The 18,303-nt window shown below is 50.0% G+C and overlaps 7 protein-coding genes and 1 non-coding gene across 8 annotated transcripts; 4 read left to right on the top strand and 4 right to left on the bottom strand.

Annotated features, from left to right (window-relative positions):
- Window positions 1-540: 540 nt before the first annotated feature.
- On the top strand, window positions 541-4,356 carry BDR25DRAFT_397263 (uncharacterized protein; the record flags this gene model as incomplete). The annotated part of the gene is made up of 3 exons (XM_033698495.1): window positions 541-589; window positions 653-3,911; window positions 3,986-4,356. Coding segments are annotated over exons 2-3 (3,546 nt in total), but the record flags the coding sequence as incomplete, so codon positions are not given.
- A 1,050-nt stretch (window positions 4,357-5,406) lies between these two features.
- On the bottom strand, window positions 5,407-6,059 carry BDR25DRAFT_115229 (uncharacterized protein). Its single transcript, XM_033683631.1, has 2 exons — window positions 5,944-6,059; window positions 5,407-5,895 (listed from the first exon to the last, which is right to left on the bottom strand). Exon 2 carries the CDS (start codon window positions 5,798-5,800, stop codon window positions 5,477-5,479), a length of 324 nt encoding a protein of 107 aa, XP_033539964.1. The 5' UTR covers window positions 5,801-5,895; window positions 5,944-6,059; the 3' UTR covers window positions 5,407-5,476.
- Window positions 6,060-7,117: 1,058 nt separating this feature from the next.
- BDR25DRAFT_363033 (uncharacterized protein) lies at window positions 7,118-8,915 on the top strand (the record flags this gene model as incomplete). The annotated part of the gene is made up of 14 exons (XM_033696673.1): window positions 7,118-7,182; window positions 7,232-7,277; window positions 7,325-7,511; window positions 7,566-7,629; window positions 7,678-7,709; window positions 7,761-7,881; window positions 7,923-7,951; window positions 8,025-8,077; window positions 8,124-8,168; window positions 8,207-8,242; window positions 8,295-8,548; window positions 8,576-8,646; window positions 8,721-8,777; window positions 8,836-8,915. 14 exons carry the CDS (start codon window positions 7,118-7,120, stop codon window positions 8,913-8,915), a joined length of 1,140 nt encoding a protein of 379 aa, XP_033539965.1.
- A 571-nt stretch (window positions 8,916-9,486) lies between these two features.
- BDR25DRAFT_273432 (HET-domain-containing protein) lies at window positions 9,487-10,169 on the bottom strand (the record flags this gene model as incomplete). The annotated part of the gene is made up of 1 exon (XM_033687357.1): window positions 9,487-10,169. A coding segment is annotated over exon 1 (264 nt), but the record flags the coding sequence as incomplete, so codon positions are not given.
- A 711-nt stretch (window positions 10,170-10,880) lies between these two features.
- On the bottom strand, window positions 10,881-11,029 carry BDR25DRAFT_t52. Its single transcript has one exon. It is a non-coding gene; the product is annotated as a tRNA-OTHER (tRNA).
- Window positions 11,030-12,117: 1,088 nt separating this feature from the next.
- On the bottom strand, window positions 12,118-13,295 carry BDR25DRAFT_246386 (beta-lactamase/transpeptidase-like protein; the record flags this gene model as incomplete). Its single annotated transcript, XM_033685926.1, has 4 exons — window positions 12,118-12,243; window positions 12,315-12,583; window positions 12,662-13,017; window positions 13,096-13,295. 4 exons carry the CDS (start codon window positions 13,293-13,295, stop codon window positions 12,118-12,120), a joined length of 951 nt encoding a protein of 316 aa, XP_033539967.1.
- A 953-nt stretch (window positions 13,296-14,248) lies between these two features.
- On the top strand, window positions 14,249-15,534 carry BDR25DRAFT_384848 (cercosporin toxin biosynthesis protein; the record flags this gene model as incomplete). The annotated part of the gene is made up of 2 exons (XM_033697901.1): window positions 14,249-14,410; window positions 14,461-15,534. 2 exons carry the CDS (start codon window positions 14,249-14,251, stop codon window positions 15,532-15,534), a joined length of 1,236 nt encoding a protein of 411 aa, XP_033539968.1.
- Window positions 15,535-16,562: 1,028 nt separating this feature from the next.
- On the top strand, window positions 16,563-17,117 carry BDR25DRAFT_384851 (uncharacterized protein; the record flags this gene model as incomplete). Its single annotated transcript, XM_033697902.1, has 3 exons — window positions 16,563-16,706; window positions 16,757-16,953; window positions 17,008-17,117. 3 exons carry the CDS (start codon window positions 16,563-16,565, stop codon window positions 17,060-17,062), a joined length of 396 nt encoding a protein of 131 aa, XP_033539969.1. The 3' UTR covers window positions 17,063-17,117.
- Window positions 17,118-18,303: the final 1,186 nt, after the last annotated feature.

The raw sequence follows: 18,303 nt of genomic DNA on the forward strand, positions 1-18,303 counted from the left end.
ATAGGCTTTATTATAGGCTAAATATCTATTAACTATACTTATACTTAAAACTTTACTTTAAGCTTTAAATAACACTTTATAAACATACTAGGCTAGTTTATGCTAACATAGCCTAGATTACACTTAGCGTGTAAAGAATTAGCTATATTAGCTATAAATGCTATCTAAGAGGAAAATCCTTGCATATATAGCTTAAGTATAGTTTTAATAATTACCTACTTTTTTTTATTACCTAGCTTTTATAAGTTAGCTGTAGAATTAGCTTATAAAAGTTATTTAGTGCTGTAGTTATTTATTATCTTTTAAGAGACTTTATATATAGCTATAGCATGTTTCTTTAAAAGTTTTATGTCTTATTTAAAAGCTTAAAGCGTAAGCTATATCTAATGTTCTTTTAGCACGTCTAAGTAGTGTTGTTAGGAATGCATTAGTATAGGAAAGGTAGTTTAGTGGGGTCTTAGCAAAAGTAAGCGACTTAGGTGTGTAAGCAACTCGCCTGTGAAGTACGTTATCCCCCTTTTCCTCTGTACAGAGGAAAGACAAGAGCAATACAGAACTAGAAACATGTTGCCCTCACCCTACCTACCCTGTACGCTGTGCACACTGTACACTACTCTTATTCTTGCTACTTAAGTGCTCATACTATAAGCAGCTAGCTGAAAGGGCCCATTCAACAACTCCTGTTCCTCTTCCCTTTCCGACCCTCAACATCCTCGTCCTCGACAAAACTTCGACATGATCGCCGCGTCGTCCTTCCTTCCCTCCCGCTTCCGGGGTCAGCAGCCCGCGACGAAAGCTTCGGCCCCGTCGTGGTTCAGCAACAAGATCACTGCCTTGTTGCAGACGCTGGCTAGCCTGACCTCCCTACACCCGATTCATACCATCGTCATCGTTGCCGTCCTTGCCAGCTCCACCTACCTGGGCCTCCTCGAGGAGAGCCTCTTCGACCTCTCCGAAACTGTCCGCCGTGCCGACTGGTCTAGCCTGACTGATGGCAGCAGGAGCTTGCGTATTGGTCCCGAGACCTCGTGGAAATGGCAATCCTACGACTCCGAAGCATCGGCTCCCTCCGGCGCCGATCATCTCGCCCTTGTCACCTTCGTTTTCCCCGAGTTGCTCTCCCACAGCTCGCCGAACTCGGCCCCTCTGATCCACGTCGTGCCGACTCCTGAGAATCTGTCCATCACCTCGCTTCCCTCAACCGCCAATCCGCTCGGTGCCTACTCCCAAGATACTGCGCTTGCTTTTGCACTCGACTGCCACCAGGCACTGCAGTTTGCGGCTGCCGCCCAGGAGATCCCCAATGACATCCCGGGACAGGAGACGATGGATACGGAGCGCGGCCGGGAAAAGAAGATGTGGATCATGAAGGCGGCTAGAGTTCACACCAGAAGTAGTGTTGTGCGTCGGTTCAACAATAGCTGGGTTGAGTTTGTGGACTTGCTGAAGAATGCCGAAACTCTTGACATCATTATCATGGTCCTCGGCTACCTCTCCATGCACCTAACCTTTGTCTCGCTCTTCCTCTCCATGCGCCGGATAGGCTCGAACTTCTGGCTGGGCACCAGCACTCTGTTGTCCTCTATCTTCGCCTTCCTCTTCGGCCTTCTCGTAACCACCAAGCTAGGTGCACCGATAACCGTCGTACTACTCTCAGAGGGGCTGCCATTCTTGGTTGTCATCATCGGCTTTGAGAAGAACATCGTTTTGACACAAGCTGTCCTGTCACACGCATTGGAGCATCGCCGTTCTCTGGAAAACGGAACCTCTAATGGCAACGCTAAGGGGCTTCGCAAGGTCGGTGAGAGCACAACGAGTGTAATTCAGTACGCCATCCAAGCCGCCATCAAGGAGAAGGGCTACGAGATTATCAAGGATTATGTTATTGAAATTATCATTCTCGTGGCGGGTGCAGCTTCTGGAGTCCGGGGCGGCCTGCAGCAATTCTGCTTCTTGGCAGCGTGGATCCTCTTCTTCGACGGAATCCTGCTGTTCTCCTTCTACACAGCTATCCTCTGCATTAAGTTGGAGATCAACCGGATCAAGCGTTATGTGGAGATACGCAGGGCTCTGGAGGACGATGGTGTCAGCCACCGTGTTGCCAAGGAGGTTGCCAAGAACAACGACTGGGCCCAAGTGGATGGCAAGGGCCAGCCAGCCACCTCTATCTTTGGTCGCCAAATGAAGAGCACCAGCGTCCCCAAGTTCAAGGCGCTCATGGTATCCGGTTTTCTCATCATCAACGTCCTCAACATCTGCACTATCCCTTTCCGTGGCACCGACTCCCTCACCTACATCTCCTCATGGGTCGGAGGTCTCGGCGGAGTAGCTGGCTCGCCCCCCGTCGACCCGTTCAAGGTCGCGGCTAGCGGACTGGACTCGATTCTTGAAAGCGCAATGCACAAGAATCAGGAGACCGTAGTGACTGTTCTGACCCCGATCAAATATGAGCTCGAGTTCCCATCAATTCATTACGGACTGCGCCCCGGTAAGGTCGAGGACGAGTCGGATGATCTGGCGAACTATGGGATGGGTGGACGCATGGTGGGCAGCATCCTCAAGAGCCTCGAGGACCCTATCTTGTCCAAGTGGATCGTTGTCGCCCTGGCTATGAGCGTTGCTCTCAATGGTTACTTGTTCAACGCTGCTCGATGGGGTATCAAAGACCCCAACGCCCCAGGTCGGCCAATCAATACTCGCGATCTTGCCGATGCCCAGAATTTCAACGATGTCGACACACCGAATCTTCCACTTGGCGAATATATGCGACCTACCCCAACTCCATCGGAACCAATCACACCTGCATCAACAGACGATGATGGAGAATCGCCCGCCACAAGAGCGGCCACCGAACAGGCCCGCCCCAACGTCTCACTCTCACCTGAAGAGATGGAGAAACTTTTACAGGAGAAACGGGCAGACGAGCTTACTGACGAGGAGGTCGTTTCCATGTCATTACGAGGCAAGATTCCCGGATATGCCTTGGAAACGACACTCAAGGACTTCACTCGCGCCGTCAAGGTCCGCCGGACGATTATCTCGAGAACCAAGGCTACCGAAGAGCTTACCAGGGTACTCGATCGGTCAAAGCTACCATATGACAACTACAACTGGGCTCAGGTCTTTGGTGCTTGCTGCGAGAATGTTATCGGTTATATGCCCCTACCCGTGGGTGTTGCCGGACCACTAGTGATCGACGGTCGCAGCTACATGATTCCCATGGCCACAACCGAGGGTGTTCTTGTGGCCAGTACTAGTCGTGGATGCAAAGCCATCAATTTTGGTGGAGGCGCGGTTACGGTTCTGACCGCGGATGGAATGACGCGTGGCCCGTGCGTGACATTTGAGACACTCGAGCGATCAGGTGCTGCCAAGCTTTGGCTGGACTCTGACGAGGGTCAGCGGGTGATGAAGAAGGCGTTCAATTCTACCAGCCGATTCGCACGGTTACAGCAGATGAAGACGGCCATGGCGGGGACTAATCTCTACATCCGCTTCAAGACTACAACTGGAGACGCCATGGGCATGAACATGATCTCCAAGGGTGTCGAGCATGCGTTGAATGTAATGGCTACCGAGGCAGGGTTTGATGATATGCAGATTATCTCTTTGAGTGGCAATTACTGTATCGACAAGAAGCCGGCGGCCATCAACTGGATTGAGGGGAGGGGCAAGAGTGTTGTCGCCGAGGCAATCATTCCGAGCGACGTGGTGAAGGATGTGCTCAAGAGTGATGTTGATTCGTTGGTGGAGCTGAACATTAACAAGAACCTCATCGGCTCGGCTATGGCGGCGTCTGTGGGTGGTTTCAACGCTCATGCGGCGAATATTGTCGCTGCCATCTTCCTCGCTACCGGCCAAGACCCTGCCCAGGTCGTGGAGAGCGCCAATTGTATCACCATCATGAAGAAGTAAGTTCCCGTCCCGCCTCCCAAAGACGCCTTATTCCCCTACTTCGAATTCCGCACTAACACCTATCCCCTAGCCTCCGCGGCTCCCTCCAAATCTCCGTCTCCATGCCCTCCATCGAAGTCGGCACCCTCGGCGGCGGCACCATGCTGGACCCGCAGGGTGCGATGCTCGACCTGCTAGGCGTGCGCGGGCCCCACCTCCCCAGCCCCGGCGAGAACGCCCGCTCGCTCGCACGCATCGTCGCCGCCGCCGTCCTCGCGGGCGAGCTCTCCCTCTGCTCCGCCCTCGCCGCCGGCCATCTCGTCAAGGCCCACATGCAGCATAACCGCTCCGCCCCGCCCACACGCTCCAGCACCCCGGCCCCGTCAAGCGGCGCCACGACTCCCGTCGGTCTCGCCATGACTAGCACTGTGGAGAAGGCGGTCAGGCATCCTGAGCAGCTAGGTGCGCCGAGTCCTGCAGCGGTGGAGAGGGCCAAGCGCTGAGTCAGGATGGGCTTGGTGGTGGTCACAGAGTACGGCGGACTGAGGAGGTGTAGCATGCCCACTAAACATTAATCACGTGCTTGAGTCTTCACAGCTCTGTCGCCGGCCAGCAACACCACCACGCCAGAAGCGACCTTTCTTTAAGCTTGAGCAGACCGTGGTAACACCTAAAGGACCTCGAGATCTGTACAAGGCGCAGCAATACGTTGAGCGTTCTGAAAAGCTCTCGCGTACAACACAGGTGCTGTTCCAAAAAACAAGCAAGGCGCTATCACAGGCAAATATAAGGATAGTAGAGCTTGAGGCAACACAAAAACAGCTGCAATATCAAGTACAGAGCCTTAAGCCTACAGGGCCTCAAAGGCGTGTTCAGGTTAACCCAAATAAACGTTTTGCAACTGCAGATATGATAGTTGAAGCTATTCAGAGGGCGGAGGCTTGGAAGGCCAAGGAAGACGCGAAGGCTACCAAAAAAACTGCCAAAAAAGCTAGTGAGGCTGCGGCAGCTCAGACTCTTACAGATATGTGTACTGAATGGCAGCTGCTAGATGGGCTGCCTTGAAAAATCGATATTTTGTACAGCCTCTTGATTTTGGTGGGGTGCGCAGCTTCCCCGTGTGCGCGGCTTCTAGGGGTCCGAGCTTACTGGAAAAATGAGGTTATGTTGAAGTATATCGTTCCATTGACTTCTGGACGGCCTTGTGCCTCATTATATAGACCTCCTGCTCCGAGTTATCTGCGAGCAGTCAAGGGATATCTATTGTCTACACCTCTCTCGCTCCACATGAGGCTCCACAGATGCTCCTTAACCCCTATATCATTGTCTAGAGCTGAGGTTTATATGGATACCCTGTCAACAGTATCGCCGGTCACTTCGCCGTTTGAGCTGGCTTCGCTTCGGATGGCTTTGCTTCAGATGGCTTCGCTGCGGTACCCCTAGGCGCTGGTTTTGCCTCTCCTGGCTTAGAAGGTCCGATTCCTCCTCCGGCACCGAATATTGCAGAAACGCCAAGCCCAAACAACACGGAAGTCGCAACAGTCGCCCACTGAAGCGTTTGTAAAGCAGTTCCGCTTTTGATTTAAACAAGCGACTGATGCTCAGGAGTTGTGATCTGTTGCATAGCTGCGGCGCTTTGGCCAATCCCGACAGCTGCTGCAACAGCTAGTCCCACTGAAGACCAAACGCATACCATGAGGCATTTCTTCCACAGATCCTTCTTCTTTAGAGCAGTCTTGTTTCCTAGCTTTTTCTGATTTCGCTTCAACAGTAACAGAGGTATAAGTGCTAGGATGAAAAAGACTCCAGCGGCAGCCGAGATGCATAGAAGGATCTTGGACTGTAGCACAGTGGCGAGTCTCAATAGTAGATCGATATCCTCGCCAAATGCAAGCTTCGAGTTCATAAGCTTAGTCTCGTTAAGACGTCTTAGGATGGTTTCGACTGAAGCTCCTGTTGTCGGTACGCAGACGAAGTCATCTAGAACTCCGACGCAAAGACCTTTGTAATTAGAATAATCTCTCTCGCAAACGAAGAACGATGACTTACCGAAATACCCTACACGTATTTGAGCCTGGTCTAGTTCAGTTTCCTGCAGAAGACGCTGTTCTCTAGTAGTTTCGTTTCTCAAGTGGCGCCCTAACTGTACCACGAAAATATTCCGTATCCCAGGAATTGGACACGCATCCCGGTAAGGAAATGCCTGCGCATCAACCACGGTCAGCTTCCTAACACGGTAGTAGTACGAATCAATGATTACCGTAAAATAAGATGGTTGGTATAGCGAGAAATAGACCGCAAATCTCCAATCAACATTGTCTAAATAGTCAGTAAGAGCTCTGAGTCTAGACGTGGCAGGAGGTTTACGGACCTATCTTCCGGGACAGGCCTGTTATAGTGGATAAGGACTCGCGCGTCAATTGATGACCTGTGAATGTTGCCAAAAGATGATAAGGGTGTAAGATTCTGTAGCGACCTTCGTAGATTAATCTCGAGGGGGCAACGTAAGGTGAACTATTCTAAAGGAGCTGAGTCTGTAGCTGGAGATTCCACAGAGAACGTAGGCCTTAGCAGGGTACTAGAGGGAGGACACAACGGACATAGGTGATCAGGAGTATTCAAGGCTGAAGAAGAGGCAATATTGTCTTCTTTAATTCATCGCCTTTCCCTGGATTAGATATACAAACGCCATCCTACGATCTGGGTTCTGTAAATATGCACCACGCCGCTTAGAACTTTTGCGCAGTAAAGGCTCTGCGTTTCAAAGTGAACTTATCTCAGACTCTGTAGACGGGAGTACTCGCGCGCTTCTAGTGTCAGTGTTGGGGGAGGTGGTCTGGACATGTCTTCGCCATGCGCACTGCCGGGTGGATACCATAGCACCAGCCGCGCAGGCTCTAGCGTCAGTGGTCCAGCGCATGCTGAGAACGGCACAGTACTTGGCATTTGACTGTGACACAGATAGCACGTGGTTCTTGCGGTGGTCCCCGGTTTGAGTATTCCGTTCTAAGCGCGCGGTATCTTTCCAAAGTATTAGTCCTCATGAATCTTAGGTCAGCTATTCTGCCTGCGCCACATGACGAAGACACAGCACTTCTTAACGCCTGGATGTTTGTAACTACGCTGCTATCCGCCACAGCATTATGACCACGATGTAGCGTTTGCTGAGGCATCCACAGACAACACCACTACAATACATGATTCAACCCTTACTGCTTACAGGATGGTTGACTGGGTGGATGGGAGAGGTGTGAAGCCTTGCTGTGCCACGGACGACTTACTCAGCGGGTGGCCAGTTAGCAGGCCCCAAACCATAATCCGATCAGCGGCCACGAAGTCCTACTGCATGCGTCCTCATCGCCGTGACTGGAAATATTCATCAGGTAGATTTCTCATATGGATAGCTAAGTGCAGACGCGATGGATGATAGTCTGCAGGTCGCCGCTGCGGGCTGTTGGGGCGCGAATTCAACGCAATGAAAAGTTTTCATCGACGCGCCGATCGCACCACAACCACATCACCACAGCCTCCATTTGAGTATTGCGATATTCCATCTATGGAGGCTCATCAATGGAAACTGGGATACGAAAATTACCCGACGTACGACTATTTGGCTTGTAGCCAGGCCCGAAACTGGCCTTATCTAGCCAGCTGATGTGGACGCGTCCTAGGCGTACGACAGTGTACCCTTGGGCTTGCACTAGCTCTGAGACCGAGACAAGGAGCGGCGAGGGTGTAGGGAACGTCTTTCTATGAGAACTTGTTAAGGTTAACACGTTGCAGATCTCTCGGACGAAACTTGTTAAGGCCCCGAAGTCTCCAACCGCGTAGAACTTGTTAAGGCCCGGCCTAGAGAACTCGTTAAGGCCCCTCCGAGTGGACCTATCCGGAACGCCCAGGAGACTCGGAAGAGGGACTTAATAGGCGTGGTGCTCGCGACCTGGGGACACTGACCGGACGGCTCTACGAGGCAGATCACCTCTGGTGGTGACACGGGCAAAGCTCTAAGTGGCGGTTTCACAGGCCAGCTTCGACGGCCCAAACGAACTTGTTAAGGGTACGTCTAGGCGACTCATAGGAGAGTCTTAATAGGCGTGGTGTACGCAATCTATGATGATGACGCAGTCCAGCGGTGGGGGGACGCTCTGGAGCAATCACATGTCAGTCGGACGAGGACTCGACGGTTAGAGACATAGGTTAGCTTATGAGAAGAGGTGACACAAGCTTAGTTAGTGGAGAGGGTGGAGCGGGTTGCCCGGCGTGGAATCTGGTCTGTGGCCCACTCTGCAAGACACGGTCGCCCTGTCATGAGGAGACTCTTACAGGTAACGCGAAACGGGAACTAGAAGTATGTGGAGAGTTGCACCCCTACATCACTACTGGCCTCCTGCGGGGCGTAGTGCCTAGTAGCCACTGCTGGCTCCAAGGACCTCACCCCTTCACTGGGCTCTGACCCTTGGTGGACCTGGATTCCAGCAAGATCACGTCCTGGCTGGGGAGACTATTGCATGGCTCGAGAGAACGGATGCGCGTGTCGGTGCATCAACATACGGGACCGTTCGTTTGGACGGCGTGCCGGTGAGATGTGCTTAAGGAGCAAACAGGAGTTACCTAGGCGGGAGAGGTATGGCTGTGCCTCAACTGTGGAAGGTGTGTGAGGTGTCCAACAGATGTGACGAAGCTACTGGAAAACTGGGGTAGAGGTCTTGTTAAGCAGGCATGTCGAACTCTACTGTATCACTAGCATTACTCGTTAATATATAACTACCTGACTAGACCTCGCCTTTTATTTGCAAGAGCCGTCGCCCTCTCCGCCTGCTCATCAGCATTGCGCTGTTTAAGAACAATACGACTTGGTAAATCGCTACCGAGTGAAGCAGCTAGTGCAGTTGTTGGCAATAGAATATATAGAGATGGGAATGAGTCTGCACGACTCCTAAGGCAATAGCAAATCAGTTTTAAACTGTAGTTTCCAGAATATCATCTATGCAGATAAGAAGTTGAGTGTTTACAAAGAATAGAGGCAGTTTCTGGGAACTTTCCGTAAGGTGTAGTTGATTTGGACACACTTGCTCAAAGGATTCGCGATTAGGCAAGAACAGCCGGCTTCAAGGAGGTCCAAAACAGCCCCTTGTCCACGCTAGACAGGGTTACTCATGCTACACAGCCTCCGCTTAGTCTGCTAAGCCTTTGCTTAGGGTTCGCTCACGCTTAACTTAGCTTAAAGCAGCAGCTAAGGCATAGGTAATAAACTACACTGCCTTCTTACCTCTCTGCAAGGCTTTGAATACGTAGATGGCAGTTAGAGAAGGTGAGGTTTGGGCGACGAGAGACGGATGGTTGATGGAGGTGGCTTAGCTGAAGGCAGCAGCCTTGGCCGAAACATAGCTGCACGTGACTAGGAAAGTATAGCCGAGTAACGAGTTCCCTAAACAGGCCTATTCGTTTATGCTCAGGGGCTGTGCAGTTGCTCAGCCACTACATAGGGGGGGTCTGATTCCAGTTGCACGAGTATGGAAATATTAATACGTTTGTATTGAAAAGCTATATACATTCTGCCGCCATTTTCGGCGGCAAATGCCATCGTAGGGTATTGTCGTCGGTGGTGAGTCTGTATAGTGCAGCACGTATCCACCCAGAAGTACTGCAGGCCATCACGAGCCGCTTGTTCTCCACAGAACTTGGTCTTCTCATATCCTTCTTTGTGCCGTCCAGATCCATTCTTGATATCTTGAAAAGTGACCTCTTCCTCGTCCTTTCCCCATGTGTGCGACAGAATGGCATAAGCTGGAACACTATCGTGTAGATAGTCCGCAAATGTCAAATCCCCATGACTGCTGCGGTACAGAAGACGCATTGCGCATGGGCGCGGTCGATAACTCGCCTAGCGGGTGGCGGTAGTCAAGATGTGCGGAGTCTGGTGTCGCGGCTCTGGTCGGCGAGGGCACAGGCAGGACTGCAGCAGGCAGACGTCTCTGTGTGTATGTGTGTGTGTGGAGGACCGGACACGCGCGCGATACAGGTCAGTCTCACCTCCTATCTAGAAGTCGTTCGTTGCAAGTGCCATCGTGCTGTGTTGTGCTGTGCTGCCGGAACAAGGAGATCCGGCAAGGCTAAGGCTAAGACTAAGGCTGCAGTTGCGCAGCTAAGGACGTAGTGCGGGGAGATCGAGCAGACGCACGGCCACCGCTGCGCAACGGTGCTTGACGTAGCGCCTGTTTCGTGCTGAGCAAACGAGATTCGGGTTCTTGGAAATCGAAGCTGCGAAAAACGGGGGTTTACCCGGCTCTGTAATCAACGCCGCATAGGGTTTCTTGTTGATCATAAGCGTATGTATGGTTCGATGTGTCAGAGCAGGACTCAGATCGATACGGTGCGTACCACAAGAGCCGTCGTGGCTGTGCTGCTTACCAAACCCCATCGGCGCCACAAGGAGGTACCTTCTTGCGTGGGCGCACTGCAGTCGAATGACTCTCACCCACTCACGCGTAGCCAGATAGATGAGAAGCCAGCTGAGAGAGCTAGCATGAATATTAGAAGCGTCACAGAGGCTTTGCAAAACTATAAACGCGTTGTGTTACTCTGTGCGAGCTCTGCCGGCCTTTTCGCTCTAAAGGATGGAGTGCACGCAATTACGTTATAAACGGTACAATCCCAGGAAAGAGCGTAACAAAGCGGATGAAGATATGGAGTAATAGCAAGAGATGAGCTGTATACATATGCGCTATCGACTCAAGCCTGCGTTGCGTCGTTGTGGTGGTTTCCCGCACAGTACCCGCGGTTTGTCCGGTTACGGAGGGTGTCCGGTGACGCAGGGAGGGATGTTACATTTAAATCAGACTTCCTCTTGGGAATAAAAATAAGATTATCCCCAAAAGAGGAAATTTGACTCACTAGTAAGCCAAAATCAATCTGTATGCAGCTCGACAAGACCAAAAAGGACCAAAAAGGTAATCCTGAAACCCAAGCTAGGCTTGGACGAATGTTGATGAGAGTGGGACTCGAACCCACGCCACTTTCGTGACCAGGAATTAATGCCAAGGAGTAACCTTAACCTAGAAGAAATTAGAATTTTTGATTAGATCACTGGATCGGACGAATTACCTGGCGCCATAACCAACTCGGCCATCTCACCGTTGGATTGTTGAATAAATTGCCAAATAATTAGTATATATAAGCAAGAATATAATAAAATTTCAACATTGTCTAAGCCAAATACAATCTGGCGACATCAACGCAAGTGTGGCGGCCAGTGCTAGTGGGGGCTAGTTAAAATGTTAACACTAATCACTAATATTAAACGCCGGTGGGCGTGGGTACTGGGACAATGAGTTGTTGAGACCCGACCGTCTTGGCATCACCGGATGAACTTTCAAAGGCATCTCGCTTCCTCCATTCCCTCGTCTACATTATTATGAGACATTACCTTTTACGATCTTAATGACTTAGCTGAATGGCACTTTGTCGTTCCCCCAATGTTTGGCTGTCCACTGATGCACCAATAATCCTCCGGGCGATCGGGAATGCGCGCGAAAAGCCTGAGAAGACCAGCACAATGCTACCGAGGTTTGCAGACATTCCTACGTGAGACATCAATGATTGGCATTTAAATATATCCTTTAGAAGTTTGTGTAGTACAAGTTCTACCCCTAACAAAACCTTGATGTTGTAGCTGAGAAAGGTTCCTTCCAGTTATGACCCCAGGCTCTATATGTATTGCCAACGAAACACCATTGCGCCAACAACTTGTGTAGCACACATACAACTCTCCTTTTCCGAATTACTACGGCCTCTATTGTTTCATAGGCTTTTTTAACCATGGTAACCGCTCAACCATCCATACTGAGACCTGTGTATATCTACCTGCAGTCATGCTTCTTTTCACTGATAAAGTTAACCAAAAAGTGAATGCCGGATCGAAAACCTCGGCGGCCATGGGAAGGAGGTCGAGCGGCGATTATGCACCCACTGCATCCCTGGTCGACGAGGTAGACGACCGGCGGCTTTAGACACCCTCACAGGATAATTGGCAGGAGATGGTGTGATTAAAGGAGAAGAAGAAGCACCTGCTCAAAGACACAAAGATCAGAGTTTGTCTATCTGGTGGGATTTTAAAGAGGGAACATCTGCCCTGACACCCTCCACCCCTTGAGATGGGGAAAAGGCTTGTGCTCTTGGCCAGTCCTCTCGAATCCAAAAATGAAGTCTCGAAGCTAGGTTATACTAACCTCTAGTATGTCTATACAAACACTTCTCCATTTCAAGCAACAACTCCGTGACCATCGGGTCCCCCGGCGGTAAGACCTGTGTTGTCAACATTCCACCCACACCGGTCTCCTTGTCCAACCACTACGCGCAAATTAGCAATCCGTAGCGGCAGGGTTCCATCACCAAATTATTCCGTAGTGGTATGAACTTACACAATGAGTCCCAGGCATCCCACTCCAGTTACAACTTCCCTTCTTCCTACGATCAACAAAGTCTTGCTTACTGATAGACGACCCGAAGCCGAAAGTCCCATCTGCGCCCTTATCCCAAGTTTGCCCAAGATGGCCTTGCCCAACGCCACGGATCACTTCAAGGAAGTGTTCGTCGGACGGGAGCTGAGGCTTTGTGAGCATGTCAAAGCTCTCAGCGGTCATGAGGTCTGTGTTCTTAGAGATCAGGGCTTGCAGGACTTTCGTGCAGTCTTCGATTGTCGAGTACAGGCCAACACCTCCACAGCAATCTGGTGCAAAGGATCCTTGCGCTTCTTGGGGAACAACACCTTTTGTGATCTCCATTGTCTCCCTGTTCCGGTTCACCATCTGCATCCTTCTCTTCTGAATATCTGGCCGCAAATCTGGTCGGAACGTTGTGTTAGTCATATCCAACTTATCCCAGATGTGCTGCTTGAGATATTGCTCAAGTGTTAAACCGGAGGTGACTTCGATCAACCGGCCAGCCCAGTCCATACCTGGAGAGTAGGCCCAACCCTGCCCGGGGGAGTAGACAAGCGGCTTCTGGTATCCTTTAAGGGTGCCGGAAAAGGTGTTATCTTGGATACCATGATATGCAGACCATTCTTTGAGGCCGTCGTGGCCGTAATCATAGATCATACCCGAAGTGTGGGTTAGAAGTTGACTGCAATACAACCGTCAGCCTCATCTCAGATCCTGGAATAGAACAGTTCGGAAGTTGTAAGGAAAGAGCTAGGCATACCGAAGCGTGATTTGGTCGTTGCATGACTTAGTGATTGGCTTGCGAGGGAAGTCGCCCTCTTCGAAACCGGTGAGGATGTTGATTTCCTTCAGCTCAGGAACGACTTCCCGCACATTGGTGTCGAGTGTGAAAAGGCCCTTCTCAATACCAATCATGCATGCCATGCAAGTCTGAAGCTTGGTGATGGAACCAATCCACATAGTGGAGTCAAGTTGCAGTGGTATTTGTTCAGTGATGGATCTGCTGCCTTTGGCATTCATGTAGACGATTTCACCTACAGCACGCAGTCAATAGCGGAGAAGAAAACGTGCGTGATAATAGAAGGGTGCATTCGTACCATCCCGATTTACGGCAGAGAAAGCAGCACCCCGGAGGTGGTTGGGGATGACCGAGGTGTACTTGTCAAGGATACTGTCAAGCTCCTCCGCCAAGGTTTGGGCTGGCATAGAACCCATTCTGGGCCGCTTTTTTGGTAGGTCGAAATGGGATAGTTCCGACTGATTGTAAGAAAGGGCAAGTGAAGTGACGCGCCCAGAAAATTGAGGAGCGCAATTAAAGTATTGCTGGTTTGGTAGCCAATACTACGATACTGGTGTTGGTAGTTCTCTGGACTTGATTGAGGAATGTAGCAGCGTACTGTCTTGCTGGAGAGATGCACAATCGGACGGGCGATGGGGAGAAAATGGATCGAGAATCGTGCGACAAAGAGGTGATAACGGGAATCTCAAAACTTCGTAGAACGACATGAAATCTAAATAAGATATACGTCGAACCGAAAGCGTAGTTCCCATAGTGTATCGGGAACTTTGGTGAGTGTACCCTCACCAAATGGATATTCGGTTACCGAGCGCACTCTGATCTCCAATGAGACGACTACCAACCCACTCTTAGCCTAACGACACATTCGGAAATCGTATTTGCGGCGTGCGCTGAAACTACTTCGATGGTTTAACATTAGGTTTTCGACAGTCGGACAGCGCTTTCGTTCCGGTCGAACCACCTTCTCGTTCATGTGAACTACTAAAGCTATGCTTCCCCTACGTAGGATGCTACAGAGCACAGCACTGAAGATCTCTCTAAGACTAAAACCTCAAGGTCGCCCGAAAGCCTCTACTTCCAGAAACTTCTCTCCAACTCCACATCTCCTGCCACAATGTCGCCCTCAATTTCTCAACTCCCACCACGTGTTCTCATAATTGGCGGCGGTTTGGGGGGTCTTTCCCTTGCTCAGGGTCTCAAGAAGGCCGCTGTTCCCTTCCATATTTTTGAGAGGGATCCGTCCCCTACTTTCCGTCCTCAAGGATATAGAATTAAGGTAATCATGTTGATGAAATCTCATGGATGTGTTAGCTAATCAAAGCTAAGATCAACTATGAAGGCGCCATGGCTCTGAAGGCAGTGATGAGCGAGGAGATGTGGGAAGAATTCGAGAAGACTTGTGCTGAGTCTAAATTCGGCGAAACCAATATCAATGCTCCTGATGGGGGCGTCATTGCTAGCCGCGAAGGACCAGGGATTTTCGGAGGAAACTTCGTTCCCTACCTAGCGGACCGCACAGTCCTACGAAGATTACTATTCCGCGGTCTGGAGGAAGACGCGTCTTTTGGAAAGACCTTGACTCACTACGAGGAACTGGAAGAGGGTGTTATTGCACACTTCGCGGATGGAACTTCAGAGCAAGGTATTCTCCTCGTTGGCGCGGACGGCTTCCGATCCCCCGTCCGCAAGCAACTACATCCCGAGCATAAGCCAGTTGACACCAACGGACGATGCATCTATGGCAAGACACCCCTCACTGATGAGTTCCTTGCCAAGTACCACGCCCGCGCTCACAAGTGGATGACCCTAGTCCTGGACAAGACTCCCATGACCCAAACTCTTGACATCGATGAGACTCCCTTGACCTGTCTTCTCGAGCCAGTTCGCTTCGTTGACAACGAGTACAAGTCCAAGGCTCCACAAGACTACATCTACTGGGTCCTCATCGGTCGCTCAGATGTCTTTGGATTGTCGACCGATAAGTTGCTTGCCTTGAGTGGGCAGGAGTCGGCCAATCTTTCGCTCAAGCTCACCTCAGAATGGGATCCTTCAATCCGTGCCCTTTTCGAACACCAGGATGTTAAACAATCTTCAGCTCTACGCATATCGACGGCGAAGCCAGCGATTCCGGAGTGGGTGGCTAATCCACGTGTCACTCTTCTCGGTGATGCGGTCCACGTTATGTCGCCATGCGGGGGTGTTGGTGCGGTAACGGCTATTATGGATGCTGCGGAGCTGACCAAGAATCTTCAAGCCAGTGGTATCAACAAGAAGAGCATTGCCCAATACGAGGCTGCTATGAGGGTATATGCTCGGAAGTCCATCGAGAGGAGCTATTTTGGAGGAAAAAAGATGTTCGGTCACCAGCCATTCGACAACTGCGAGATCCTGGAATTGTAAATTTAGTAGCTGTTGAGGAAGTTTCTTTGTTGGTGTTGGAACGTGATATTGCGATAGATTTCATATTTTCCTAGCTGTAAATTGACTCCGAAATCATTAACTCGCTCCATCTTTTAAGATAAATGAGGTAATGCTTGAACAATAAAAACGCTGAGAGATCTACGATCAGAGGATGACACCGAACTACGATTTGCGTGTCAAACCCCCCTGAGCTGCATCACGAAGGAGCGGCTTCTGCCGCAAAGAAAGTTTGAGAAACTAGTAGAGGCAGGAAATTCCCAGATTGTAACGGTAACACCTGTGAAAACATGGCTTATGCATATTTTCGATGCGGATAATTATTACTAGCCATGATGCAAAAATAGGGTATGGGGCATGATGGCGTACGCATCTGATCAGGGTAATGCTTGGTACAAATCTCAAAGAGCTGAGGAGAACATGTACTTTTTTGGAGACCATTTCAAAAGAGAATCGAGTGTGATTAAATTAGGGAGAAGAATTATTGAGCTTACGAGGGGTTATGGCCCAGGGAAATGCCAAGACGCATGTGATGAGACCCATATTTCATCTCCTTCCCGAGGTAGTGGTCTTGTATTTACAACGACAACGCCTTCCTCCATAATTAATCTAATGGTCGCATCAACTCTTAAGCATGCCGATAGGACTGTGTTCTTGATGAAGCATTCGTATGAATCATTTCCGTCGTCTGCGACAATGAACACCAATATTACTTGCTCCACATTCGTTCGCTATCCGAACGTATATCAACTCTTCTTTCTCGGATGTTATCACGGAGAAGTAAGCTTTGGAAAGCGAAAGACGCGGAAACTAGAATGCTTAGGTGTAGGCGATCAAGGCTCTGAGATCTCCCCCTAGATCTAGACCCTGTTGCGTGCTAACGCTTGAGCATATAACCTCGAAGTTGCCGCTTAGCTATCAAAACTTCTTCATCATTTTCAATCTCGCTTCTCATTCCCCGTTTCAGTATATTCCTCTTGTCTTCACAATCGAACTTCTTTACTTTCAAAATGGCCCCCGTTCTTGCATGGACCGTGTGTGCATACCGAAAGCCAGGGATGAGCGAAGAGGATTACCATACTTACATGAGCGAGATCCATGGCCCCCTTGTGAAGGGCCTGATGGCCAAGTATGGCATGCTTAGCTTCGCTATGGTATCTGATCCTCGATAACTTCTTTGTCTGAGAACTTCTAATCTCCTCAGTCTCACAATACGACCGCTACCCGCGCCGAAATGGACAAGCTCTTTGACCCTCAGTTTGCCAATGTTGCCGATTATGACTGCATTGTTCAGGCCACATTCCCAGATACTGAATGCTTCGTCAAGATGAAGGCCGATCCGGAGTATATCGCCAAGTGCATTCCCGACCACGAGAACTTTGCGGATACAAAGAGATCAAAGTAAGCACCCTAACCTTGTAAAGGGGGAACAAGGTTGTTGATTCTCACACTTAGGATGACAATTGGCTGGGTTGAGTGGCACGTTCGCGAAGGTCAGATTGTCTGCTAAGCAGCGGACAAAGAGTACCTCATCAGACATATTTCGTAAAGGGGTTTGCTATGCGATGTGATAGATATAGACTGTAGGCTAGGGTGTCTCCTTTGAATTGACTTTTGCTCGACATCATTCTCAGCACCTCATCAACTAGTGGAGATATAGGCTCCTTTACTTGACGCAATTTAGCGTGAACAGCTGGATTAAATTGAACTGGTGTTTTAATTACGTACTTTTTGTTTTTGGTAGTAAAATGTGCCAGCAATTCACCGCTCGACTGGTCAATTGATTTCACTTGCAGCAAACATACCTTGGTGGGGTGGAATGCTTACTCAGCGAATATCGCATGGTGCAGCTCACAGTCTTTCGAGATCCCTATCCACCCTTCTCCTTCTAGAATCCATCAAAGCGCCATCGTTTCCGTCATCCTTCATGAAAATACATGATAGATTCCCTTTCAAGCGTGGTTCCTCTCTCCGAGCTACCCTGGTAGCATTGCAATGTTCCGCGACCCAGATCTACTACGTGTACTCTATACTTGTCTTTTGCACATGCCGATAAAGGACCATGTGTCGGAAGCCTAGAGAGTGAACCCATGTGTTGGATCAACTCATACGAGATTTTGCAAATCAAGTTCTTGAGCACCATGGAGTTCTTCACATCCCAGAAACGCTTTTAGAAGAGTTCTTGTATCGATCCCACGCCCTCTGGCGCAATTTCATCCAAAGGTCCCACTGCCTATCAGAACACCGTTAGAATAGATATGAAGGCGGGCTTAGAAAGTATTATTAGGAACCACGTGTCCCAAGCTAGTATACCGCCACAAAATTTCCAATTGTGGCATCGTACTGGCTAGGTTGTGAGGCTGAGGAAGGATCGGAAACCGAAGCAGCGTGTTGACTTGCGATCGTAGAGCGACGCCTGGGCAGTACCGCAGCTGACCGACAAATCACAGATCAAACTACTTGCTCGCCAGCAGACCTAGACGGCATGCTCTCACCCTCATGAGACGAAACGCTTTGCGGCGTCCACATCGTCGGGTTACCACTCAAATGCAGAGACATCTTGGCGAAGACACTAGCTCACTTATCCCAATTAGTAACCCCCCTACGCTCAAACCATAGCTCATTCGGTCTACGACATTATAGAAGACTCGGTGAGAGCAGGTATCCGACAATACGGACACTGCGTGATCGGGATTGACGTCTGTTAGGATGGCATGTACCGGGATTCAGGTATCTCTAACGGCCATAGAT

Source organism: Lindgomyces ingoldianus, assembly GCF_010093535.1.
Source record: "Lindgomyces ingoldianus strain ATCC 200398 unplaced genomic scaffold BDR25scaffold_62, whole genome shotgun sequence".
In the NCBI taxonomy this organism is placed as follows: Eukaryota; Fungi; Ascomycota; class Dothideomycetes; order Pleosporales; family Lindgomycetaceae; genus Lindgomyces; species Lindgomyces ingoldianus.